The 27425-nt window shown below is 53.6% G+C and overlaps 1 protein-coding gene across 3 annotated transcripts in view; it reads left to right on the forward strand.

The window, feature by feature from the left end:
• Positions 1–8323: 8323 nt before the first annotated feature.
• Positions 8324–27425, forward strand: part of PMEPA1 (prostate transmembrane protein, androgen induced 1) — a 56817-nt gene continuing 37715 nt past the window's right edge. Inside the window, exons 1-2 of one of the 3 annotated variants that reach the window (NM_001078078.1) lie at positions 8397–8453; positions 8789–8863. In NM_001078078.1, the coding sequence (NP_001071546.1) occupies positions 8854–8863 (10 nt within the window). In that variant the 5' untranslated portion in view covers positions 8397–8453; positions 8789–8853. Of the gene's footprint in view, positions 8904–27425 lie in introns of all 3 variants that reach the window. The other 2 variants (XM_005214857.5, XM_005214856.5) reach the window with 2 other exon arrangements.

Here is a 27425-nt window from a genome sequence, read left to right on the forward strand (position 1 = left end):
TATTTCCTTAAAATATGTTGTAGAAATGGAATCAGAGGGTGAGGACATTCATCCTTTAAGGCCTGATGCATATTGCAAAATTGTCTTGCATACATTCATTCAGCAGGTATGTACTGAGCCATCATACCTGCCAGTTCCTGCTGTGGATACAGCAAAGAACAAGACATACGTAACCCATACCTCTTTCAAAAGTACTGTGCCAGTTTCATCACCTCTGAAGCCAGCATTGTGTTCCTAAGCCATGTGTCTGAGCCCAGGGCTCCCTGTGCAGAGGGGAAGAGGTTCTGTCTCCAGCTCCAGCACAGGGTCTGCAAACGGAAGGTTTAGAGCATTTTCTGGGTGCCACATCCTTGGGTGGTGGGGGCCTGTTGGGGTATAATGATGCCCCATTCCTCTGGATTCCAACGGTTCCTGTCTGGTGTTCTGGAGGTCTTGGGGACCTCTGAGTGTCCCTTCCTGGGACCAAACATGGAGGACGTGCAGGGACAGTCCAGCGAGAGACACTGAACAAAGCAACTCACAAATTCATTTAAAAATTACAATTTGGGCTAACTTCTCCAAAGGGAAGGAGGGTATTCTAGGGTTCACTGGGGTTTTGTATGGAACAGGGAGTTCCTGCAGCGCAGAGCATGAAGTAATAACAACAATTAACTTTGGGGGACTTCCCTGGCAGTCCAGGGGTTAAGACTTTGCCTTCCAATGCAAGGGGTATGGGTATGATCCCTGGTTGGGGAGCTAAGATCCCACATGCCTCATGGCCAACCCCCCCCCCCCACCCTCCAAATCATAAAACAGAAGCAATATTGTAAGAAAATCTCAATAAAGACAAAAAAATGGCCCACATTAAAAAAATAATAATAAACTTTTTTCAAGAGCCTCTTCCCAGCCAAGCCTGGGAGTTTTCATATTTAATCCTCCCAATAGTGTTATAAGTTCCTTGATGGTCTCCATTTTAAAGGTGAGGAAACTGACGCCTGGATTCATTAAGTAATGTTCCCAATCAAGGCCTTGCAGTTAGCAGCGGTGGCCTATACCTAATGTGACCCCAGTTTGGGCATGCAGAGTTCAGTCCTTGGGGAATGAATCACTGAATGATTGAGCCCCCAGAGGGTGAACTCTGCCCAGGCAGAGCCTGGCTTGCCATGGGCACCTTGTGGCATGGTCTCTGTGTGCCAGGTAGGGTGCCCATCGTCAGCCCAGCCCAGCCAGGCAGACACAGTCTTCCTGGCACCCTCTGCAACTAGCCTGGCCGATACCCTCACATCTGCTTCCTTCTTCACCAGCCCCCACCCCCCAAACCCAGCAGCAGAATGCCACCACCCAACCTGGCACAAAGGCCTTTTATGCCACCAAGCATCACAGGTTTACATTATTAATCACTCCTGACAACAGTGAAATGTATGGCTCTTGAGAACAGAGACACAGAACATTTCTGCTCCGGTATTTCTGGTCCATGAAATCAACTTGAATGACAAACAGTTCTTTCTGAAAGTGTTTCAGACATGAGTTGAACATCTGGAATCTTCCAAACCCCTCTCAGGCACAGCCTGCAGCAGGGAAGTCGATATACTAAGCTATTTAAGGTAACCAAAGGTTCTGCAGGGCTGGGAGTTGGGAGCAGGATGCTGGCTCAACCTGGCCTTGCTCCAGCAGCTTGCCCTTAGCCAAGTCATGTCCCTGCCTGGGCCTCAGTTTACCCACCTATCAGAAGACACAATGTAACTCAAATGTTTCCTTCTGTCCTTTCCTTCAAGCCCACACCTCATCTCCTTGCCTTGGTCCCAAAGCCCTGCCTTCTCTATGGAAACTAGTTCCCTGTGGGAAATGAGAAACTGGACCGAAGAGAAAGACTCCTCTAGTTGCATCTGTGACCAATTTAGCAGGGCTCCTTTGGCTTGTTGCTTGAGAGCTCAATGATGTGACATCTGTCCAGGAGCTGAACTCCTGTATCAGCAGCTAAGCACACAAACCACAACAAAACATACAATACACACACCCATCCTAGCACGAGTATGCACAGGGATACACCCCACACATGTGCAACAAATACAAACATGCACAACACACAAACCACACAGATACACACACACCCTCCTCACATCTTTTTTTTCTTAAATCTTTATTTTTTTATTTGACTGTATTTAGTCTTAATTGTGGCATGCAGGATCTTCTCTGAGACATGGGGCTTGTCTCTAGTTGTAGTGCACGGCCTCCAGAGCATGCAGACTCAGCAGTTATGACATTCAGGCTTAGTTGCCTTGTGGAATGTGGAGTCTTAGTTTCCCACCCAGGGATCGAACCCGTGCCCCCTCATTGGAAGGCAGTCCCTTAACCACTGGACCACCAAGGAAGTCCCTTCACATCTTTATGGTTACCACATCAGGCTCTGGTACCAGGCAAGCACTCTTTCTTGGTAGGCGCAGACCAGGTTTCTGGCTTCCGGATGCTAAGTTAGAAGCTTGCAGTAGGTGGGCAAAAGGAGACTGGGAGTGGAGTGGGTGAGCAACCTGAGGAGATAGCCTGTCAGGAAGGGGGCCTCACATGTGACTTATCTGTTTACATATGCAGGTGCCTGCATGCGAGCTAAGTCGATTCAGTCATGTCTGACTCTTTGTGACACTATGGACTGTGGCCCTCCAGGCTCCTCTGTCCATGGGATTCTCCAGGCAAGAATATTGGAGTGGGTTGCCATGCCTTCCTCCAGGGGATCTTTCTGACTCAGGGATCAAACCCGAGTCTAGTCTCCTGCATTGGCAGGTGGGTTCTTTACCTAGTGCCACCTGGGAAGCCCCACAGGTGCAGATACTGCTCATTTACTCTGCAGAGATTTGCTAGCTGCCCACTGCATGCCAGACCCTGACCAATGGACTCACCGGAGTCACATGGGGGACAAGCCAGAATGCCCTGCCCATGTGGCATTGCCAGTGAACAGTAAGCAGTTGCCAAACAGTGAACATGCAAACACATGTCCGATGTTACTGGTCACTGTGCTGAGACCTTGAAACACTCCCCAGACCCCTATCCTATGAAATCCTGTTCCTGCCCTGCTTAAGGGCAGATGAAACGTGGCTTCAGTGAGGAGATGTGGGCTGCAAAGTTCATCCAAGTGGGATTTCGGCAGCAGGCAAAGGAAGCCTGTATGAAGCCCAGGGAGCAGTGGTGACCCAGTCCAGTGGGAAAGGCAGGGCAGACCCAGGCAGAGGTAATGAGGATGGGGCAGGGGAGCAGAAACACTACCTGCTGAGGTCAGTCCACAGGCTGTGGGCCAAAGTCCCTGAATTCACATTCCGCTCCACCTCCCTCCTAGGTCCACTAGCCTCAGTGTCCCCACCCACCCAATGGGAATGCCATTAACTTATACTTCACGGGACTGCTGTGGGGATCCAGAGGACTGAGTCCTGGCTCCCTGTAGGATTCTGATGCATATTTGTCGAGTGATTAAATGGACAAATATGAAGTGCCCAGAAGAGGTCCTGGCACACAGGCAGTTTCCAATAAATGCTCTTATTAGTGTTTAAAAGCAAAACAAGACCAAAAAAATCATAAAAATACAAAGTCCCAAAATACTAATTTGGGAACATCAATAGGCCCCTTAAACCACCAGCAGGACTAACGGGTAGGGAGCTGGGGGAAAAAGTGACTCAGCCGGAAGGGGTTTCCAAAGGTGGTAAGTTGGGAGTAGAAGTGGTTAAACCACTTCAGGCCGTTGGAGACTGCTTCTGAAAAGGCAGCTCTGTCCCACAGGCCTGGGGGTAGCAGGAGGTGAGAGGGCAGAGCTGGACCGCAGAGGCTGGGATCTGCCTTGTCCCCTCTGTCCGCTGTCAAAGCAGGCCCCAGCAAGCACAGTCAGGACACGGCCAGCCACCCTCAGCCACAGCCAAAACCCACGCTGGCTTCCGTGGTCCCCGACTGGCTGCCAACCTGGGCTTGGCACCTAAGCAGGACGTCTGCAGGATTTGCTGGGCCCTTTGTTCAAAAATGATCAGTTATGAAGAATTTCAAGATGGTGACAATAGAACATCAAACCAAGCACGGGCCCTTCTGAGCATAAGACACTGGCACCTGGCTGGGTTGCACACCCGTGAAGCTGTGTGCACGAAGCCCAGCCCTGTAGTGGGAGTGAGGCGTCCTTACTGGCCTGGACCACACGGTTTCTATCTGAAAACCTCCTTGTGGCGGATCCAGCCCCTGCTCAGGGCAGACAGCAGCATGTGCTGTTTGGAGGCCCTGAAACACCTGTGCCCAGCGGCTGTCTGGGAACACACACCCATTTCACAACCCCACCACCTGTAACTGGGTTGGGAAATGTGTTCTAAGTCCCAGATTTCCTTTAGTTCCTCTTCCACCAAGAACTTTGGCCTGGGCACTTGCTGTCCCCAGCCTGGGGTTCCTTCCCTGCTGTCCCACTCTGCTGAGGGGCCATCTGACCCCTTGGGATCCAGCTGCATCCAGGATGAGTCCTTTTGTTCCTTTCCGACTCTTGTCCCTCTGAAACCATTGCCTGGACTTATATGTTTACAAATCTGTTGTCTGTCTCACCTGCAAGCATCTGAGCCTCAGGAGGCCCCTAGGAAGATGCTCCATAAAGATGAGTTGAATGAAACTCCGCCTCCTCTGAGTGGGCTACTCTGATTACTAACCCGGCCTCTATCTCACTGTTACCATGTCTGATGTAACTTAGTTTAGCTATGGGTTTGCATGCCTGTCTATAGTCTCTCTTGCTCACCGCCCCCCACACCCACAATGTCACATGAGAGTGGGGAGTTTGTTTTTCTATTTTTTTATTTATGGCCATGCTGGGTCTTTGTAGCTATGTGAGCTTTTCTCTACTTGGGGCGAGTAGGGGCTACTCTTAGTTGCGCTGTGCAGGCTTCTCATTGTGGTGGCTTCTCTTGTTATGGAGCACAGCCTCAAGGATAAGTAGGGTCAATAGTTTCGGCTCCCAGGCTTTAGAGCACAGGCTCAATAATTGTGGTGCTCAGGCTCAGTTGCTCCATGGCATGTGGGATCTTCCCAGACCAGGGATTGAACCAGAGGCCCTTACATTGCAAGGTGGAGTCTTTAACCCCAAGCCACCTGGGAAGCCCCGGGAGTTTGTTTGGGTAGCTGCCCTGTGTCTACTAGACCCAGTACAGTGCCTGGCACTGAAGAGGGGCACAAAGGAAGGAAATTCTTTCCCCAGCTTTCAGTCTTCTTCCCACGGACTCAGGCTGGTCCCACAGAGGTGGGCCACCTCCCGCTTCCAAGAGGGCAAGTTCTCCCACCCTGCCCACATCACCTCATCCCCTGACTGGTCCAGTAGTGGGCTCTGCCCTTCCTCATCACTGAATTCCCAGCATTACGTAGGGCTGTGCCTGGCACACATAGGGTTGCCAGATTTAGCAAATAAAAACACAAGCCATCCAGTTAAATTTAAATTTCAGATAAGCAACACATAAATGTTTAGTGTAAGTATGTCCCAAATACTGCACAAGATACACTTATACAACAAGCTGTTCATGGTTTGTCTGACATTCACATTGATCTATCTGGCAGCCCCACGCACACAAGAACTTCCGTGAGTGTGGGTAGTCAGGTGCTTGCTTCTTCCAGAGCACCTCTGTCCCTGCCTGCTTCCTACTCAGCCAGGGGCCCTGTCATTGTGGGAAGACTTTCCAGTTGTCAATGCCCTCATCTGTAAAAGAGAAAATAATATCATACCAGTTCCTCCCCTCCCAAGATTCTATGAGGATTAACTAGCCTAACTGCTAATATATACATTGCTGGTGGCTCAGACAGTAAAGAATCTGCCTGCAGTGCAGGAGACCTGGGTTCGATCCGTGGATTGGGAAGATCCCCTGGAGAAGGAAATGGCTACTCACTCTAGTATTCTTGCCTGGAGAATCCCATGGACAGAGGAGCCTGGCGGGCTACAGTCCATGGGGTTGCAAAGAGTCAGACATGACTGAAGTGACTGAGCATGCATGCATGCTAATATATATTCAACCCTCTTCTTACCAACTTCCAAGCCACTGCCTCCTTCACCTCTTTGGATCACCCCAGGCAAAGACACTATTAGCATTCCCATTTTGAAGAGAAGGAAACTGAGGTCGGAGAGATGAAGGTACTCACCGAGGTCACATGACTGTGTCCCACTCATCTTTGGAGGTGCAGTTGCCACCATCACACTGACATCCTGCATTAAGGCCTCCAGGCAAAACTCACTTTGCAAACAGGACGGAGACCAATAACTCGTCCCCGGTGACACCATCAAAACAGCATGTCCACAGTGTAGGTGCTCATTAAATGTTCCCGTGCTGTTGTCCCAGACAGATCAACCAGAGGTTGGTATTGTGGATTTGTTTTTTTCATCCACTGAATTAACTGGTTATTTTTGCCAGCCAGAGGTTTAACCTGGATTGTATAAAATGCTGCCCCATTTCCAAGACAATCAACCTGTGTGATTCTTGTGGTCGGACAGATCAGCTGCAAGACTTCAGGAGAGTAGAGACAGCCGCTCCTGGCCTCAGCCAATTCCTGGCACTCAGGGCTCGCTACAGCTCAGGGAATGTCTGTTGTTTGAATGACTCAAGGAATGGCTTAAAGGAGGGGAAATGCTGGTGACCCCCTGTGGCCTGACACGTGAATGGGGCTCAAGGTCATTCCCAGGCCCTGACAACATTCTCACTACCTCCCCCCATAAGCCCTGTCTCCAAGGAATGCTCAAGACTCTCCTGTTTTTCCTCTAAACTGCTGAAGTTAAACTGCAGCAAGACCTTCCCCCTCCTTCCTTAGACGTGTTGGTGAGACCTGCCTCTTCTTTAAGGGAGGGGCTGAGACTGCCATGAGTCTGTGACACGGGTGCCCTCCATGGTAAGTCCTGAGCAGGCCCTCCCTTCCAGGGCCCTGGGCTTGGCTTCCTCACCAGCAAGTCACCCTGAGCTTGAACCCTCTAGAAAAAGCTTCCAGCTTGTGCTAAGAAAGCAAGAGGCATCACTGTGCCCAGTTGCAGAACAGAGCTCACCACTTCCTGGGCTGGCTTTCTCTGAGTTCTGCGAGATACAGCTATGGTTCCATAACTTTTAAGCCTCCCCCCACCAAGCTGCCCGCCTGGTCCCTGCCCGCCCTCGCCTCCCCCACCCCCCACCCCCGGGCCAATGCAAAAGTTGTCTCTGCCTATTAAAAAAATTCCAGGCAGTACAGGGATATGTGGAGGATATTTCAAGAACTAAAAATATCTGGGGTAGGGGGTCTGACCTGGGTTCAGCTTAGAACTCCTCCATTGTGTGACACCCCCACCCCGCCAGTTTCCGTGTCTGTAAAATGGGAACAATAATATACCTGCCCCTCAGAGTAGGTGTCTGATTGCCTTCTTGTTTGGTAAGTTTCTGGCACAAGGTAGTAAGTACTTGTTAAATAAATAGAGACTCAGGGCAGGGTCTAGGAGAGGATACACCGAATTGTTGAGAGGATGGAGGTGTGCCAGGCAGGGGGGCCTCTTACATAATATTTTAATATCTTTTTAATTCCAGGAGACTGTGTTCTTGCAGCACTTGTGTAATTAAAACTTGAAATAAAAGTACACCCCCACACTTCCTCCCCCGTCTTTAGAACTCGGGAGCCGCTTCTTCCCCATCGCCCACCACAGGCCAGTGGCCCTTTGGGCAGCAGACGTAGGGTGTGGATTCGCCCCGGGCCTCGCTGGCCGGGACCGTGCAAGTCCCCAACACGTATTTACATGACAAGGGTTCCCGGGCGTTTCTCGGAGCAGTCCGGGGCGTGTCTACAGGAGTTCTAGTTTTCCCCAGTCGACCTCCTCTAGGTCGAGATAAATTGCGCGGGGGGCGCAGTGGGCTTGGGGCCTCTTGGAGCTGCAGATCTGGAATCGGGGAGTTGACTGCGAAATCAGGTAACGGATGATCTGAAGGGCTCCCCGCCTTTCCCTAATTTCCCTTGACCTGAGTCCGAGGGACCTCGTGCTCCTCTGAAGGGGGACAAGCTTCCCCCCAAAGCCTCGGTCAAGGACCCCGAGGTCCGGGTTGTGGGGAACGCACCCACAAAGGCTGGGACCCAATCCTGCTCTCCCGGGCCTGGCCTGAGAGGGTCAGAGCTTCCAAACTGACCGCCGTTTGGGAGGGGACGCTGCACCCTTCTTTCGCTTCGCGGGTCCCGGGTCTACGCGGACCGCCCTGCTCTGGCCCTTTAAGAGCCCGCCCCCTTCCCCGTCACCCCGCCCCGCGGCCCGGGGAGGGGGTGCGGGAGAACCTCGGCGGGGATTGGCGCAGCGCGCGCCCCCTCCCCGGCCCCCGCGCGGTGGGAACCGGCAGCCCCGTCTAGCGCTGACGTCAGACCGTCTGCCTGCCTCCGACCGCGGTCTCGGAGCGAAACCCGATCTCCTTGGACTTGAATGAGGAGGAGGAGGCGGCGGCGGCGGAGGCGCTCGGCTGGGGGAAGCTAGCAGCAGAGGCTCAGCCCCGCCGGCAGCGCGCGCCCCGGCTGCCAGCCCATTTCCCGGACGCCACCCGCGGGCACTGCGGACGCCCCCGGGGCTGCGGAGGGGCAGCCGGGGGAGCGCAGAGGAGCGCGGCCCCGAGCACTGAGTCCCACGGCGCCCCGGTAACTTGGCAGAGCCCGGAGCCCGGCTAGCCGGGGCGCGCCTTCCCCGCCGCGCGCCTCCTGCATGCGGGGCCCGAGCGCCGGGCGCCGGCCGGAGCCCCCCCCGGCCGCCCCCGAGCCCCCTGCGCCCCGCGCCGCTCCGCCGCGCCGTCCATGCACCGCTTGATGGGGGTCAACAGCACCGCCGCCGCCGCCGCCGCCGCTGGGCAGCCCAATGTCTCCTGCACGTGCAACTGCAAACGCTCTTTGTTCCAGAGCATGGAGATCAGTGAGTGACCCCGCGCCCCCTTCCCCGGAGGCCCCGTCAGGTTCGGACCCCGAATCGAGATGCAGATGCGGGGCGGGGGCCCGGGCCGTGCGCGCCCCCTCGGGCTGTGCGCCCTGCGCCCCGGCTGCGCCCGCCGCGCCCCGGGCGCGCCCTCCCGGCTCGCGGCAGCTGGCGGCCGGCCCGGCTTTGTCCCGCGGCGCTGAGAGCCTGGCACGGCCCCCGCTGCCCGCGCCCCGCCCGCCGGGACTCGGACCCGAGGCCGAGCAGCGCAGAGGGCGGCAGGGCGCCGTGCGCGGGAGGGCTGGGGCGGGTGGATCCGTGAAGTTTCCATTTTATTTCCCTAAGGGGCAGTCGCAATGGAGCAATTAGGCCGGCTCTTTATCAACTTTGGCTTGGGGGCAGCGGGGGAGTCCGGCGTGTGAGACACTGTCTGGCCTGCGCGGTGTCTGGAGCTCCGGGTGTGTGTCTGGAGTGTGCGTGGCGCTGTGGGTCTCGGTCTATGGGAGTGGGTTTCCGTGCCGTCCGTGGAGTGTGCTGTGACTGTGTGTCTCTGTCTGGGTCTCGGCTTCCCTCTCTGTGTGTCTGGCTGCCCCAGGAGTGTGTGCCCGAGTCTTCTTGGTCTCTGAGTCCCTCTGTGTCCGGGTCTGGGTACCTCTTTTGAGTGTGTGCGTCTCTCTGAGGGTCTGGGGACCATTTGTGTCCAGGTTTCCGAGTCCAGGGCTCAGCGCTGGCGAGACGTGGATCCTGAGTGTGTGTCATTGTGTGAGTGTCTGTGTCCCCGACGCACCTATAAATAGCCTCTGTCTGGACAGCTTGGCTCAGTCTGGCTGGGACGGTGGTTACAAATGAGTCAAAGTTTGGGGCTGTCTGTATTTGGGACTGCCTTGCTCCGAAAGGGGGAGGTAGACTTAGGGTGGGGAGGGGAGTGTTTGAAGCTTGATGCTGACTGGCCCTGCACTCGGAGGAGTTGAGAGGGGAATAAGCCTGGAGTCCCAACATCCGTAGCCCACCCATGTGGGCTTTGGTCTAGGTGGTGAATTGACTGCCACTGCCAGGGGACTGCCTTCTAGCCTATACTCCCTACCCCTGCCCATCCTTTTGGGGACCTCTTGCCTCTCTGAGCTTCAGATTCCCAGTCTTTGCCCCCAGTCACTCCAGGCGGGGGTGGCACACAGCCCTTCCCTGCAAGGGCCAGCCTTCCAGCTGGGACCAGGAGTCCAGAGTCAGCCGCCACCAAGGCGAGGGCAGTCACTGGGTGACTCATAAGCCAGTTTCCGCAGGCGGCTGCCACAGTTTTCGGCCCCTGAGCCTGTACAGTGAAGCGCAAGAGGTAAAAATAACCCGTGACCGGCCAGGCTGGGGCAGGCTGGCTGGCTTTGGTGGTAGGTCCTTCCATCTGCCCGTGCCCCCCTTCCCCGCCCTCCAGTCCTGGAATTGAAAGCCTTGCTCCGCCCCCCCCACCCCTCCCAGCTGCCCCACGCCAGGCCAGCGAGATGCCAGGAGAACCTGCCCAGAGCCAGCGTTTGCGGAATTGAGTTGCACTAAACCACATTGCTTCCAAAGGCCCTTTGTGAACTTGGGAGGCTAATGAAATGCACGAGGATATTATTAAAATATGTTCGCACACGTTTGGAGAGCTTCGTCCCTCTGTGGTGCTTTATTTCTCCCCCTCCTGTAAAGCTGCCTTAGGGAGCTCCCCCTGCCCCACCAGGGGTCGGCGGTGTCAGCCAGAACTTATCCATTATGAGGGCTGGGCACAGTCAGACATTCCACTCTTCTTCCTTTGTGTTCAGGACTTTTTAAAAAATTCATTTTTATTTCTGTGCCTTCTTGGGCTAACTAGCCCTGACAGTATCTTGGCTGACACGGAGGGGCTGTTAAGTCCGTTGCCTGTTGTGACTGCTGTGCATCGGCATCCGAGAGGGACCCTTGAGGTTAGTGCGCCTGGAACCCGGGCCTGCTCCAGCTGGCCCCGAGGTGGCCCATTAGTCACCATATTCCGTGTATTTTTTACACATGGCCCCTGCTTCCTGGAAGAAAGCCCAGGGCAGGGAGGGAAGCGGTCTCTAAAGCGCAGGTATAATATAATAGTTTGTTGCAAGTGCTAATCAGGTTTCCCGGAAATGGTCTGATGAGGAAGCCTTTAAGGCCTGGAGTTTCTTTATACAAAAAGAAAGAAGGAAGGATGAAAGGAAGGAAAGAAATGGACAGTGGCCACTGTGCATTTCCCGTGGCCTGAGTTGGGGGTTCAAGTAGGTCAGAGTTGGATTTGGAAGTGGGCTGAAGGGCAGTGTCCAGGTGGCTCCTCTTCTAGAGATGAAGAGATGTCCCTTGGCAGTCCCTTAAGTTCTCTGGGCCTCAGCTCTCTCATCTGAAAAAGGAGACCATGATGGTTGAAAAAACAAACAAACTCTACCATCTTTTAAGATGAGACCTCTCCCCTCCAAAGTCTGGCTTGAATAGTGCTGGGCCCTGGTGTGGACGTCAGTGGCACCAGATTTCACAACCGGGGTTCATACCCTCAATTTAGAGATGCAGGGAAGTGACAATGAAAAGCTTTGCCCAGGCCCCCAGTCAACGCTTAGACGTAGGTGCTCGTGGAATGCACACACCATCTTGATTATGGAATGGGGGCCCCAGAGTAGGGGTCCACCTTCACCTTGTGGGCTGGAGATCAGCAGCATCTCCTTTGCCCCCGGGAGACTGGGAATTGGGTGGGCTCTGAGGATCATCTTGACTTTGACAAGACACTGCCCAGACTCTCCAGGGGCCCCCATCTTTTCTGAGCCTTGAGGGGTGAGGGCTGCTGTCTGATGGGAATTCACTGTTCCCAGAACACACCCCTTGAAAAAATACACCCGTTTTGTAAATGAGCCAGGGGTCTTAGAATCAGACACAGCCAGCTCGAGTGACAGCCCACTGGAGATGATCGCTGAGGAGTCGGATGCACTGACTTTTGAGGAAAGGATTCCTCCTGGTATACGTTTGCATTTTTCTTGGCATTCTTTGACCTCTTTTTAGTTCTTCTGCGCCTGTTAGAAATCACCCCCTTTCTCCTCCAGCTTCTGCTTGAGACTTTTGGGGGCAGCCAGGTGCCCACTCTGCTTTCTGGACAGGCTGAATTGTGGGGCCAGACAATAACCAACTGTTGGTTCTGGTGGCAGTATTTCAGGAGGATCCTGGGAGGTGCCCCTGCCCTAACCCTGCCCTGCATCTCTGCAGCAGTGTCTAATGTGGGAGCGTTTATTTTTTAAACACTGGCATCATAAGTCCCTGATTCCTCTTCTCTGACCTCTCCTCCGATCCCGAAAATCTTCTTCAGCACTAGAGACTCAGAAGCTCACAGGACAGCCCAGTTTTCTGGCAGTTTGTGTGGCACGTGTGCTATGCATGTGTAACACTTGAATGCCGGGGAATGTCAACCCGGGCTCTAGGATGCCTGGGCCAGACAGTTCCTTGCTGGGACGAAGGGGACGGTTGTCTTGGGTGTTGGCGTTTTACTCAGCATCCTGGCCTCTACCCTTTAGAGATCAGGAATAGGATTGTCCTTCCCCCACCAAGTTGTAACAACCAAGAATGTCTCCAGACTTTGGCAGGTGCCCTCTGAGAGGCACATTGTCCCTGGCTGACAACTACTGTTATAATCAGTTACTGGCTTTTCCAAGGGGACTGGGTGGGGGAAGAGGACAGAGATGATCATCAGTTCCCTTCCGAAATCAGTCCCTGTGAAGCCCAAGTTGGCATCTGCCACTCATCCACGTAGCCTTTATTGAGCACCTGTTGTGTGCCACACAGGGAAGATTGGAGCTCCTTCTTGATGAAATTTCCGGTTTTCGCCTTAAATTTGCTTTTACCACCAGGAAAGACGCAGGCACCCATGAAAACAGATATTTCAGGTTTCTGGTTAAACTATTGATTCAACATCAGCTTTTACACCCGTGGGCCCTCTCAGTTGGGACTTCTAACCCACATGTTTTCTGCCTGGGTTTTAGGTTGAGGTGCTGTAAGAGGCTGAGTTTTGACTGGATCTCAGGTCAGGCCCTTGGCCATGGCCTCCCAGGAGGCCTGGGTCAAGCCAGCTACATCGCTTAGTGTGATCTGAGGTCAGGGGTGAGCTTAGTGTTTGTCCAAACACAGAACCACTAGTGGCTCTTGTGCACACATGCATACACAAGCACACACGTGCGTGTCCACACACACCCCTCGGCATGCAAACACACACGCACACATATGGGTTCACATAGTCAGCTGCTAGCCCTTTCTGCCTTTCCTACCAGCTTCTCTTGGTGTTGGGAATGGTTACAGCTTCTTCTGGGCATGTGAGAAAAATAAAAAGGAAAAAAAGTGCACACACACTTCCTCCCTGATGAGTTGTGCAAATATATGCACTCTCCCTTCGAAAGAGAAGGGAGATGGAGCTGTGGGTGAGGCTGCAGAGGAGAGGAGGCTGGAGGCAGGGAGTGGGGCAGGCACTTCTTACGTTTGGGACTGCAAGATGCGAAAGATCCATTTGCACCCCAGTAATCCCAGAGCAACCAGCTCAGGTGTGCCTAAGTACCCGCCTCCATGTACCTGCCCCACCTCATCTAGCCCAGGGCCAGGGTTTTTAAACGCTTATGGGTCTGGCAATTGTCAAATCATAAGAAAGTGTTGGAGAGGAGGGTGCTGGTGGTGGACCCCCACCAGGAAGGCCTGCGTGGCATTGTCTCCTCTGGTGTTATCACCCAGAGAGAAGTTGGCAGGCAGCTGGGCACCTGGGATCCTGAACAAAGAGAAGGAGCTCTGACAGGTTGAGTGTTGGAAGCTATACTCCTGCCGGCCTTGGGCACTTTGGTGCACGTGCTGAGTAGCAGATCAAGGCTGAGGACCCATTCTGTGCTTTTTAAAAGGTGTTGTATGCACGTGTGCCTGTGTGTGCGTGTGAGGTACCCTTGGTTGGGGTAGGGCTGGGTGCTGTGTGTGCCGCATGCCCGTTCATCTTTGTGAGCCCGTGGAGCAGAAAGGATGTACCCGCTGCTTGGGGGCTTCCCGAGGCCCGAAGAGGACAGCTCAGGGTGGCAAACTTGTTGTCCTCGGGGTGGGGGGGGCGGAGCTGCAGAGAACCAAGGGCAGAAGTGCCCCATGAGGCCAGATCTCCCAGTTTCAGGGGACCGAGCTAGATTTTGTTGTAAAACTCCTGGATTTTAAGTACAAGCTATTTCTTGTTTTCTCACCTGCTTGCAGACCCTTTCCAGCCCGAGGACCACAGTGCGTTCAGAGCCAGAGGGATGGAAGCTCCGCCCCCGTATCAGCATGCTGGCTATGTCCCATGTCCCTCGGCCCATCTGTCAGGCTGGGTGACAACAGCTCCCGTGTGCTGGGGTGTTGTGAGGATTCTCGAGGAGTCTGGCCTGCTGTTTGCACTGTGTGTTTCTGGGGGTCGGCAGTGACAGTGGGTGGACTTGGCCTGATGACCTACTTGTCCTGTCCCCAGCAGTCACACTCTGGCCCATCACCTGTTGAGAAGACCTTCAGAAGAGGGTTTCCCCACTCTGAGCCTGGGGTGCCAGAATTGGCTGGGAATGTTGGAATGAACAGGCCCGTGCGGGATCATGACCTTGAGAGTGGAGGTGACTGAATATTTGTGTGTGTCATTGTCCCTGGCTGGCAAACCCCCAGCACATCCGCCCTTGGTCTAGAAGCTCCAGACATCTCTTAGGGTCCCCTGCTGGGTTCCTGGAGCCCACAGCCCACTTTGGAGGCAGAAGCTGGGCTCTGGGGCTGTGTGCAGCCCTGAAGTCAGCACCACCCTGACCTCAGATACCCACTGGATCCATTCCTTAAGATGGGAGCTCACAGCCCAGAGACTCAGAATGTGGGTGTGAGGCTCTTGTTTTGAAAATTCATTTCCATTTTTAACAAGTGACTGTATGGGGGTCGGGGGGTGGCCATCATATAGATACTCCATTCTTCTTTTCCGGGGGGTGGGGGTTGTCTCAAGTCTCAGCCTCTGAGCCACCAGCATCTGAAGTCATGTCAACTTCTCTTTCTTTTGGGTGACACCACAAAGCCAAACCCTGACACCGCAGGGTCTCGCCAGGGCCTCCTCAGGCATCCGTGAGGTGTCTGTCGGCAAGCTGGGAAAGGGCCCGGAATGGCTTGCCAACAGGAGCTGGGGCTTCAGCACCCCAGGAGAGGCCGAGAAAGGTTTGGGGCATCCCCAGGCTTTCCCAGAGCCACAGAGCAGCTTCTGTCTTCTGTTTCCAGGGTGACTGATGGAGTTTTGTTTCCACTCCCTTTCCTAGCTGGATATGGAGAGCTTATTGTGTGCCAGGCACTAGTGACGCATTTTTCTCCATCTTCAAAACAACTCTGGAAGAGAGCTGTTGCTGTCACCAATTTGCAGATACAAATAGTGGGAATCAGAGAGGGTAAGACACTTGCTCCAGGTCACACAGCCAGGAACTGATGTTCTGCTGGGATTTCACATCTCAGTGCCCTGACCCTGCAGCCCATGCTCCTGTGATTTCTTCCCCATGACACCACAGCAACTCCCATTCATTAGGGAGAAGCACCAACAAATCTCAGGCCACAAAGTTGTGTCCTTTTCACTCTAGCAGTGCGCTGGCTGACTGTTCATTGGAAAGGTCTGCATCAAACATGTATCTTGCATCAGGCTGTCGCTGTCTCCAGCTCCTTCCCCCACCTCCAAACTACCACCATCTGATCTGGTGTCAGGGGCTTGGAAAGTCACCCAGGACTGTCCCTGGAGGGGCCATATCTTTACTTTTCCAGGATTTCCAGGTCGTCCGGGGTCTGGGCATGCCAGCCTTCTGGCCTGGTGAAATGATGATTATCTAGACTTTACAGGGGACCTGCGTGGAGCAGAGCATCCCAGACTAGTCATTCCTGTTTGGGCTCTGCGAGCCCTCTCTGGGTCTCTCCTTCCAGACCTATCCATAGTGTTGAATGTTGTGTAATGAGTTGTGTCATCTCTCTCTCTTCTGGTTGCCAAGTGCCAAGAGGTTGGAGATAGTATCAGTTTTGTTCATTATATTCTGAACCTGGTTGGTACTTTGTATATGAAGGGGGATGGAAGGGAAGGACAGGCAGACTCCTAAGAGATTCCAGGCAGGACAGGATGTGGTCAGGATGTAGATCTGCAAGACCATCCTTTTGGGGTTCCATCCTGGGCCTCCGCTTGCCCCTCTGCAGAACAGCGGGGAGGTTAACACCCACTTCAGAAATTGTCAAGACAGTCTCCCAGCAATCAAAAGCACCTCTAGCACAAAATGCCGTTTTGAATACTAGAGACATTTCCACTGTTTGGGGCAGGAAGCTGTGTGCCCTCCCATCCTCCTCCCACCATCTCTCCTGAAGACCTCAGAGCCCTACGTGAGGGCGGGTGCAGAAGCCCACGCAGACACGCCCCTGCCACCGCCGTCTCGCCCAGGGAGGTTGGGGGTCGTGAGGGCAGGTGCAGAAGCCCACGCAGACACTCCTCTGCCACCGCCGTCTCGCCCAGGGAGGTTGGGGGTCTCTCAGTGTCACTTTAGTGCCACTAGGCTTCCCAGGTGGCGCAGTGGTAAAGAATCCGCCTGCCAGTGCAGGAGACTCAAGTTCAATCCTTGGGTCAGGAAGATCCCCTGGAGAAGGAAATGGCAACACACTCCAGTATTCTTGCCTGGAGAATCCCATGAACAGAGGAGCCTGGCAGGCTACAGTTCATGGGGTCACAAGAGTTGGACATGACTGAGCACACACACAAGAGCTTAGAAGTGACAAAGGCACATCACCAGGACCTGCCCCACATCCCCAGAAGGAGGATTTCTAGGGTAACTCTTTTCTGCACACACTTGCTTTGGTTGCCCTTTCCGTTTGGCATTGGCTCCAACGTAACTGTGAGACCCGTAGATTGGAAGGGGTGAGGCAGCTACTGTGAGGTTCCAGGTAGTGAGTGGATCTTCCTAATTTTCCCGCACAGTCTGATAATGCATTTGTTTTGGGGTAGGGGTGGAAGGAAGAAGGGGTAAGTCTCTGGACTTATTGTCGGAGCCTCTGCAGTGCACTTGCTCCGATGTCGAAAGCTTCGGGAAATGTGGAGTCTGATTTCTCTTCTTTCCCTTCAGATGTATTTATGGAAAGAAAAAGTGAAAGTGTTTGTCACTCAGTCATGTCTGACTCTTTTGTGACCCCATGCACTGTAGCCCACCAGGCTCCTCTGTCCATGGGATTCTCCAGGCAAGAATGCTGGAGTGGGTTACCATTCCCTTCTCCAGAGATCTTCCTGACCCAGGGATCAAATCTGGGTCTCCTGCATTGCAGGCGGTTTTTTTTTTTTTACCATCTAAGCCACCAGGGAAGCCCTCAGATATATTCGTAACTACAGTCATGCACTGTTGTATCAGTGGGCTTGGGAAACGGCTCTCCTGGCCCAAAAGAGAGCTTTACTTATTTAGTAATGAGTGTAAAATCTGAGTGACTCTGACCTCCACAAGCCAGCTCTTAATGTCCCACTGTCCACTGTCCTCTAGAAACACCTCCTGGTGCTCCATGCGTGGCGCCAGGGCTCGGCTCCCCGGGGCTGGACAGATACAACTGAACCGTTAAGCAGTCACGTGGGTTTGAGACACCAGCTTCCCTTCGATGTTTGGAGAAGTGGTCCCATATCTTTTGTCCCTGATATGGCCTTTGGTGGTGATGGGGGCTGGCAGCAGTGCCACATTCTACTTGGGATGGATACCACTTCTGTGTGATACTGGCACAGAGTAGATGTTCAATAAATAATGAAACAGTGGGTGAAAGAGTGGATTATGGTGTTCCTTCATTGCCCCCAGGGCTGCTGGGAGCCCACAGTGAGGTTTTGTAAACTCCGGGCCCTTGGCCTGCCTGCCAACCTTGACCATACAGATGGGGAAACACGTGCAGGTCACGTTGGGCTTTAGGGACAGGAGAGTCTCTGTTGGTCCTTAAGGTCTATAGGAGCTGGTGTTTCCATGCCTGGCTTTGCAGGTGGGGACAAAGTGACACATTCAGCCATGAATCTGTTTGGGTGTCAGTGGTTAAGGATACAAAAATATATGCTTTAATATATAAAACCATGTTCATGCACGTGTGCTCAGTTGCTTCAGTTGTTTCTGACACTTTTTGGCCCTGTGGACAGTAGCTATCCAGGCTCCTCTGTTCGTGGTATTCTCCAGGCAAGAATACTGGAGTTGGTTGCCATGCCCTCTTCCAGGGAATCTTCCTGATCCAGGGATCAAATCCACATCTCCTATGTGTCTTTCATTGTAGGCAGATTCTTTACCAATGAACTACCAGGGAAGCCCATAAAACCATGTATCACTGGATATAAGAAATATACATACATGTATTGATAGTATAAAACATGCAGAAAATTTTAAGATGGGTACATTCCACCCAAGACTAGGAGACATCTCTGAGATCCCTCTACTCAAGGCCATGGGAGGACCTCCCCACCTCTGCCTGCAGGCGTGCTAGGACTGAACCTGAGGCTTTCCTTGGCTTTACCCTGGGCTCCCTTGCAGATGAAACCTTCGGAAGCAATAGAAATGGGTGCTGAGTCCGTTTTCCTGCACATGTGTGGCAAAGAAACCGCCCTTTCTCTGAAGAGGTTTTCTCAGCCCCACTCGTCTTGGGTACCTGGTTGCCAACTGCTCATCCAGAGTGGATTTGGCAGGACGGCCCCGCTGCCCCCTTGTTCTGCATTGCCCGAGTTGGTCCAGGCAGCTGCTGGTAAGACAGGCTGCCGCTGAGAGTATCAGCCAGGGGTGAGCTCAGATTTGTTCTCACTCATGGGACTTTGCCCACCAGAGTCAGACATTGCTGAGGGGGATGCTTTCTGCTGTGCTCAAGCTACCCCATAAGGTTCAGATGCCTGGCCCACAAGTGTCAAGTCACAGGTTCGATCCCTGGGTCAGGAAGATCCCCTGGAGAAGGAAATGGCCACCCACTCCAGTATTCTTGCCTGGAGAATCCCATGGACAGAGGAGCATGGCAGGGAGCCACAGTCCATGGGGTCGGAAAACAGTCAGACATAACTTAGCAACTAAAGAACAACAACAACAAAAGGTTCAGATGCCTGGTCAACAAACATCAACCCAAGCCCTGTGGGGTGGTCGGTCCCAGAGGCCACACTTCCACTGGCGAAGCTCAGAATTTGCACGTGGCCACCACAAACTGTTTCTGAATCAACCTAAATTTTATACCAGGTAGAGTAGCTGATATTCCTCCAGTGGATGTCAGTTGAGAAGTGACAGAAGAGTTTGGTGACTGTAGGTCATGTGTTTCAAAACCCTGATCAGGGAAAGGAGAATCTGTATGGTCTGTTGTGGTTGCTACGCTTAGATAAATGAAATAAACGTTAATACCAAGACATTTGGTAAGACTCAGTGCATATGTGCTTACATCCAGACACTGCTCATGTGGCTATACATTTTAAGGTCTTAAATAAATGTCCAAAAGAAAGTAGAAAGTGAAGCGGGGGCATGGAGGCTCCTTTCAGCCTGGAGAGCCCTGCAGGAATTTGGTGACTGCCAGGGCCCCCATTTTGCAAATTCCCAAGTCTGAGAATTCAGGCTGGTCATAGGTCTAATTGCCTTCCTGAAAACAGTTTAGTCGGTAATAATTCTGTAAACCTATGAATCAACTTTGCGCAAACACCCTGAGTAATTTCTTTGTTCTTTTCTTTCTCCTTTGTAATTGGTGTCTGTAAAAGCCAAAGGTTTGGTCCTGGGGAAGGCATGATTCATTTATTGGTGTCTGTGTCGCCCCGTTATCGTGCAGTCATTTCAGAATGCCGTCGCGGTGAGCCCAGGCTGATTCATAAGGGGCTGAACTGAACAGCCAACGGGGGTCACGGCCATAGGGAAATGATTTTTCCTCATCTGTTTATGATATGGGAGAGGGAGGTGGCTGTATCGTAGTGATGGGAAGGGTGTCAATTACATTGGTGAGTATAACCGATTAAATAACGCCGGCCAGCCCTTTGAGCATCCCTGCATTTGCTACTGTTGATGGTCCTTGATGGACCACAGCTAAATGCACTCCTATCTCGGGTGTATCTCTCCCACATTTATGGTTGCCTATCTCTGAGCAGGCTGACATGTAAGGACACCCCCATCAAGCCTCAAGCAGAGTTTTCAACCCAAAAGCCACAAAGGCAGAGAATGTTGCCTTTTTAAAAAGTCTCTGCACTGGGTCCACCATGGAACAGTTTAAATATCCAGGCTTAAGGGGCTTCCTACATGGCTCAAGTGGTAAAGAATCTGCCTGCCAGTGTAAGAGAGGCAAGCTCAGTCCCTGGGTCAGGAAGAGCCCCTGGAGAAGGAAATGGTAACCCATTCCAGTATTCTTGCCTGGAGAATCCCATGGACAGAGGAGCCTGACAGGCTACAGTCCATGGGATCTCCAAGAGTCAGACACAACTTAGTGACTGAATACACACAATACACATTCAAGGGCCAGGGGCCACGCCTATCCCCTCTCCATTTCTCTAACAAGGATAGTTACTAGCTGTTTGCGGTTGTCAAGGCTTTGCATTAACCTTAAGTATTTGGAGACTTACATGTGGAGCCACTATTTTGTCTAGTTTTATTAGTTACTTTTGGCCCTAAATAAAAATATCACTGTCCTCCCATCTGGAGAGTGATTAGAGTCACCTGCTACTTGGCCTAGAGGTACAATTAAGATTCCAACCTCCAATCGTCCACATAAATCTAGGCCCTGGCTGCTAGTGCATAATCCAGAAGTTGGTCTATTGAGATAAGGAATATTTCTTCCTGCAGCCCTTTCTCCCGATGTCCTCTTGTCCGGTTTCTTCTGTCCGTGTGACTTGCTCCATTGTTTCCTGTCCTCTGCATCAGCTCAGGTATCTGTGGATTCCCAGCTCCTCTATGTCTTTAACACAGTTAGAAGAGAATCTAGCTGGTACTTACTGAGCTGCTTTGCGACTTTCACCGTGTGGATCAAGAATGAGTACATGGCATTTGAGGCAGCACTCCGCTTGTTGCCCGTGGCAGACATTGCTAATCAGTCCCAGCACGGGGAAGCATCAAGGGCTGCGGAAATCCTGGAAGAGGAGGAATCAGTCCTGCACGCAGCCACCGAGACTCCCCATCTGCTCAGCATGTTACATGGAGGCCCTTGGGCTGCCTGACAAGTCAGGAACCGTCCCTACTGTCAGATCTAAGGCTGTGCCGCCACCTCGATGTGACCCAAATCCCAGCTTCAGCTGTCAGGCCTGGGTTCCTCACAGTTCTCTGGACTTGTTCCTGATGAGATCTGGAATAAGACCCCTACCCATGTTACTCTTGCCCCCCCAGACAGTACTTCAGTTGTCTTTCTTTACAGTCGGGGTCACCAACTCAAACGTCACAGAAACCTCTGTTTTCCCCTTGAATGTGCGTTGTGGCATTCCTTTACACTCTAGTGAGAATGAGCTCTGGATGGGGATGGGGTTAAAAAAAAAGAGCAGGAGAGGAGAGAAGCTGGACAGTCAGTATCTGGGGGCTGAGCCCCCAGTGACTTTGTTTGTTTTATTTTCTTGGCGATCTCCTTAGTGGTTTTGTGGCTCTCAGATGCTCACCAAGCATCATGCACGCCCTTGTGGCAGCCTCATTGGCATGGAGGAGGCGGAGCCAGGGCATGTGCCAGGGTGCAGAGATCGCCAGCCAGGAGCAGAGCAGGACTTGATCTTGGGCCGCAGGGCTCCAGAGTCTCTCCCCCCAGCTTCATAACCACCTGTCACCCGTGTGCTGGTGTGGCTGACTCCAGGCCTCCTGCCTTTGCCCTCCGGCTTTTGCAGCTGGCCTGGCGTCCTGTTCCTCCCTCCTCTGCGCACTCTCCTTCTTGGAATGGTCATGGGCAGTCATCCCGGGGCTCGGGGCCAGCGGGAGCAGAGCTCTGTCCTGGGTCGGATTGCCGTTGACAGGAGAAAGGAGTCATGATGACCTGTGGGGTACTGGGCTTCTGGCGAGGTTGCTTGGCAGAGGGGTGAGAAGAGGGTCCGGAGACCATTCCACTGAGGATCCTCTCCAGTCCCCTTCTCAACCCTGCCCTTCTCCATTCTGCTGACCGTGGAAGCCACAGCCACAGTACCTCTGCAACCCTGACCCTCAGACGCACCCCAGGGTGCGAGCGGAGCTTCTTTAAACTTCCCAGGGAATTCCAGGGTGCAGCAAATCCCGCTGGGCTGGCCCCCACCCGGCAGTGCTTGCAGATAGAGAAACTGAGATCCAGTTGAGGAAGTACAGGAAACCTGGGCACGAAACCCTTCTGTGGCTGATGGGAGCACTGCCACTAATAATGTCATCACCGTGAGGACAGCGGGCTGGCGGGACTCTGCGCGAGCCAGGCTGGAGCAACGCTTGCAAGCTGCACCGTGAGTCGGGCAGCCGGGCCCATGGGGCCCGGGCCTCGCCTTCCAGCACCCGTCTGACGTTCTGGGCCAGGTGCTTGAACAGGCGGGCAACACCTGAGGCCTCTGCCCGCCATGGTGCAGGGGGATGGTCTGGGGCCTGGTGGCTGGAGTGGTAGCCAGGGGCTGTATGTTATTGTCTATTGGGTAATGGTGGGGCACCTGGTTTCGCCAGGATGAGGACAAGCACCTGGTGTCCTGGCTTCCTCTTCTGCTTCCTGTGGCTGCCAGCCACGGCCTGAAACCTGGCCTTCGACTGGATCTGCCCTCTCCTTTTGCCTCCGGCATTCTTGGTTTGCCTCTGTGTGGCTTTCTGCTTCACTGGGGGTGGCACCTTGCTTCTTGAAGGGACATCACTCACACAGGGCACTGGTGGGCTTGTAGCCAAAGGCAGAATGTTCCAGACTTAAGGCTTTCCCATCACTGAAGCCCCCGATGAGCCCTGCTCCTACCTCTGTCCCCTACCATCTCTCCCCATCTCCTTCCTTCTTAATTTTGTTCTCTGTAAAACAGGCTTAATTGAAACCCGGGGTTCTTGTGAGAAGGAAGATACTGCAAAGGCCCAGTCAGATCTCACCAGCTGCCCCTTCTCTTCCCTTCAGTTGTTAAACATCCTTTTGGAATCTGTGTTTTCCCCTGCTGTGATGTGTTTATTGAGGTATAATTTATACGCACAAAGTGCACAGACGTAAGTGTACACTGTGATGAGTTTTGGTAAGTGTCTGTGTCTGTGACAACCATCCAGGTCAAGAGGAAGGTCCTTCCGGCTCCCCACAAGCCCCTCTGCCCCTTGCCCCTCCCTGCCCCTCCGAGGCAGTCACTGCAGATTCCATCACCAGAGATTAAATGTTCCGAGTGGAGAGCTTTGCATAAATAGAGTCACACCGTATGTTCTTTTTGCTTGCTTTCAGTCAGCCTCCTGACTTTGAGATCCATCCGTGTTGTGTGTCTCAGTTGTGGTTCCTTTTTATTTCTGAGCAGCTCTCCATTGTATGGATGAACCACAGGGCTGCTGTTCACACAGGGGAAAGCCTCGTCAAAGGGGTACATGAACCCAAAGGAATGACAGTTTAACGGTGGAATTCCAGGAGCCTTCATGGGGAAGAGGTTTTATAACCTGAATCTGAGCCCCTGAACGGGCATCGAGGACCTGGGCGTCTGTCCAGCTCCAGCACGGGGGGCTCAGGATAGTGGCAGAGGCGTTGGAAACTCAGCAGTCCATACCTCTGCCGCTGCCTGGCATGACTGCACCAGCCGCAGAGCCCAGTCCTCCAGCCTGCTTCACCTGGCCCGCATTCCTCTGCCAGGAATGAGGATGTGGGTGACCCCAGACAGGTGTGAATCATGTCTGGGGAGGTGGTTACTCAGAGGCAGAGAGCACTGAGGCTGAGTTCCTGCTGGCTGATGCCGATGGACAGCTTGGACCTTGGGATAGAGCTGTGTGGGCATGCCTCATTGGAGAGTGTGGAGCTGGCAAAAGGGGTCCTTGACACTTGGACTCGAGTGTTTACTGAAGAAGGAAAGGACCCTCGCGAGTAGCTTTAGAGACAGAACGCCAGTTTAGAATCACGGCTCTGTCACTCCCCAGGCCTCAGTTCTTCATCTGTAAAATGGGGATGCTAGTAAGTGTGCTGACTCTCTGGGCTGCATGTGACAACACAGCTCACTTATAGGTATTTACTGAATGCCAGGCACCATGCTACCTGCAGCTTTGCAGAAGCTGCTGTTACTAGACCTGTTTTTCGGATGGGCAGCCAGACTGAGGCTCAGAGGACAGGAATCACTTGCCCAAGGACACACGAGGATACTTGGCTGAGTTGGATCTGGGACCCCTTGACACCACTTGAGTCATAACCTCCTGACTTTGTAAGTTCAGAGAAGTTGACAGACCCAAAGCCGACTGGCAGCCCGTGAGAAAACCTTAGATGGCATGTGGACGGGCATTTTAGATTTAATAGTTATGTCCTTAGGTTACAAGATGTTGAATGTAAATTAGGAAGGATGGGACAAGCAAAGTGCATCATTGATTTCATGAGTGTTGCTTAAAACAAGGCTGCGTAGTCAAAGGGACTGAATATTTACTTTTTTTTAAATATCAAGAAATGTAAATTCCTGTAACAGGGTATTTGGAAATGGCAAAGCTCAGAAAGGCTGGTTGAAGTGATGTTTAAGGTGCACTTCGCAAGGAGTCCTCAGGGGACTTTAATAAGCAATTATAGGCTCACAGCACTTTGCTCTTTGCCCTACTAGGGTCAGCCGGCCGTTTGAAGGTCGGGGTCAACTCAGTTCTAATGAAATCAAGGTCGCAGGGTCATGTCAGAGGCAGGAAGCCAAGGGGATAGTTCATGGGCATGGAGTTATGGATGGAGGGGGAAGCCCCCATCCTTCCCCTAGACACACAGCTCCAAGCAGCTTCCTGCAGGTGACAGGCTTTGGCTTTATGCTCAGGAAGGTGGGGAGAAGCCAACCCATTGCCCTGGCATCCATGACCTGCTCCACACAGCTGTGTGTCCTCGGATCTCTGTATGTGTTGGAATCAAGATTTCTGTGTTCTTTCTTTGTAAAAGAAAAAAAAATTCTCCCTAGCTTAATTGCCCTCCAGTGCCTGGAATGATGTGGTATTTTGCAGAATAGACCTGGTTTATTGTGTAGGCGCCTAATGCACCTTTTTGGCTTTGGGGAGAGGCAGGCATAAGGGAAGTACAGAGTCCCATGGGTCCCAGCTCCGTCCTGGGCCTCACACGGGGGCATGGGCTCCTGACCGGCCATCTGCTGCACTGCCCCCACCATCCCCTGATTATGTCTGGGTCACGCCCCTGCGTTGGAGGAAGTCCTGCCGCCTGTCTGACTTGGGGGTTGGCAGAGCTGTGTTCATTTCAACTATTTTCAAAACAGTCAAAGCATGTGACAGATGGTGGAGAGAGCTGTTTGAAGACCCCTTCTGAGGCTGGTATTGAGTGTCTCGGCGGTGTCACAGCTCCCTGGTGGGCCCCACTGGAGAAGCTGGTCTGATGGGGAGAACCAAGCTTCCTTCCAAAGAGCCTCAGACTCAAGGACCTTCCTGCCCCTGCACTCCAAGTCTCAGATCCCAGGCCTGGGGCCAGCCGGAAAGATCTGAGAGGAAAGGGCAAAGAGGCCGCTCTTTCAACCCGCTGGCCTTACTTGTGGGAGCACACAGCCCCGGCTCCCCTGCCCTCTGCTCATCCGGGCCTGCCGCCTCCCTGACTACCTGTCTAGGAATTTTTATTGCAGCCCACAGAGGCATTGCAGCTTGGCTGGAATGTGGAAGATCCTGGGCGTGTGGCAGGCGTCAGACCCATGGGTCCTGGCCCCTGGGTGGGAATGCAGGCTCAGCGGCCCCTGGCCTGCTCACAGGTGAGCTGGGCCAATGTAGTTCCACTGCCCGGGGGCCTGTCTGGCCTTTGCACCCCCTGGTCCCACCTCCTTGATTCTGGGTAGATTTTGGTCTGATCACTTCCCCTGAGACCTTAACTCATGCCAGGGGCTAAATCAGGAGCTGATTGTGATCAGGTGTGAAAGCCAGGAAACTAGTCCTATGAGTAAGAGCTTTTAGGCAGCCGCACTGTGTCCCAGAGAATGAGGGCCAGGGCTTGCGCTGTAGTGTGGAGTCCTCCCGGCGCCCCCGGCAGGACTGTGATCTCTAGGTCCCTTGTATAGACACGCACAGGCTGAAGCTGGGAGGGCGCGGCCTGAGGGCTCATGGCTGGTGAGTGGTGGGCCGGGCCCTGAACCCTAGCAGTCTGGCTCCCACACTTATCTGTGTGGGCTACGGGCTTGGCCAGGGAATGGTTATGGTCCTTGTGGATCTGGTCAGCCTTGCCATTCAGCGCCAGGAGGGACTGGCCTGGCCAGTCCAGGGTGGCCTGGGGTCGCAGAGCTCTGCCCTTTCTCTCGACTGTGAAGAGTGTCCAGGTGAGGTGGCAGTGGGCAGAGGGGCCCCAGACTCCAGGCTGACTGATTCCAGCTTCCATGGGTCACCCCGTCAGTGGGTTTCAAGCCAGTGGTGCTTGCCAGTGTGGGAGAGCCGTCCTGCCTCTTCTCCATCTGGCAGCCTAAGCCCTCGAGGAATTCTGTGACCAGGACTGGCCGTGTCCATCTCTTCCCAGCCTTAGGCCACATGGACACCCAGCTTCCCTGAAGGAGCAGAGGAGGGGGGCTTCTGGGGGAGGGACCAGGCCCTTGATCCTGGCTGCCCTGTGGGTATCAGCCCCACCCTGTGGTTCCAGGGGCACATCTGATGTGCATTGAAGGGGAGCAGCCTTCAGAGTCCTTGTGAGGCCAGGCCTGGTGTGCAGGGAGTGAGTGGGCAGAGGATCCAGATCCAAGAAGAAGAAAGCCAGGTTCTGACCTCTGAAGCTTAGGAGAATGTCTTTGGGGCGGCTGCTCTCTGAGCTTCTGTTTCCTCCCCTGCAAAATGGGGGTGGTGAGAGCCACCCACGTTATGGGGTCACAGTGAGGACTTCGGGAGAGAAGACCTGCTCAACTGAGTGATGGGTGCCTTGTAGATGCCCCACCAATGCGGCCTCTCCTATGGTTAAGACGTGGCCAGTATTGAGGGAGAGATGGCTTTGGGAACCCTAGGACCTGCCCGTGAGAAGGGAGGAAGGAGTGGCGTGGAAGCCCTTGGCTGTAGTGGGGAAAGTTAGACAAGGCTTTGAGGCATGAGTAGGCGTTCTACCCAGGGAAAGTTTTCTCCCGTAAGGTTAGAGGTACCAGCCCCTCCCAGGCACATTCAGGGTTCTCTTCACCCCGCTGTCCACAGGAAGTAGAGGCACAGTGGGGGTGGCATCAGTACTGAGGCTGGGTACCAGCGAGGTGGTCTGAGCCACCTGTGGTAGGTGTGTCGTGGACAAGACCCAGACCTGGAGTTGTGGACCTGGCCTCAGCCTGCTCTCTAGCCTCAGGCCAGTGTCTTCCCTGCTCAGGGAGGGATTGAGGGTGCTGGCATCTTCCAGTCTCCACTCTGACCCATTCCATTTTCCACCGCAGACGAGTGCTTTCTTCGGGGGAAAGTTCCTTCTCCCCTCCCCCCAGGGGCCAGGAGAAGAGTTCTGAGGGATGGGAGCTGCTGCCTAACAGGGGGCCCCCCTGCAGACCCTGCCTTGCTTACCTGGGCTCCCCGGG

The sequence above is a fragment of the Bos taurus genome, chromosome 13 (genome assembly GCF_002263795.3).
Source record: "Bos taurus isolate L1 Dominette 01449 registration number 42190680 breed Hereford chromosome 13, ARS-UCD2.0, whole genome shotgun sequence".
Lineage (NCBI taxonomy): Eukaryota > Metazoa > Chordata > Mammalia > Artiodactyla > Bovidae > Bos > Bos taurus.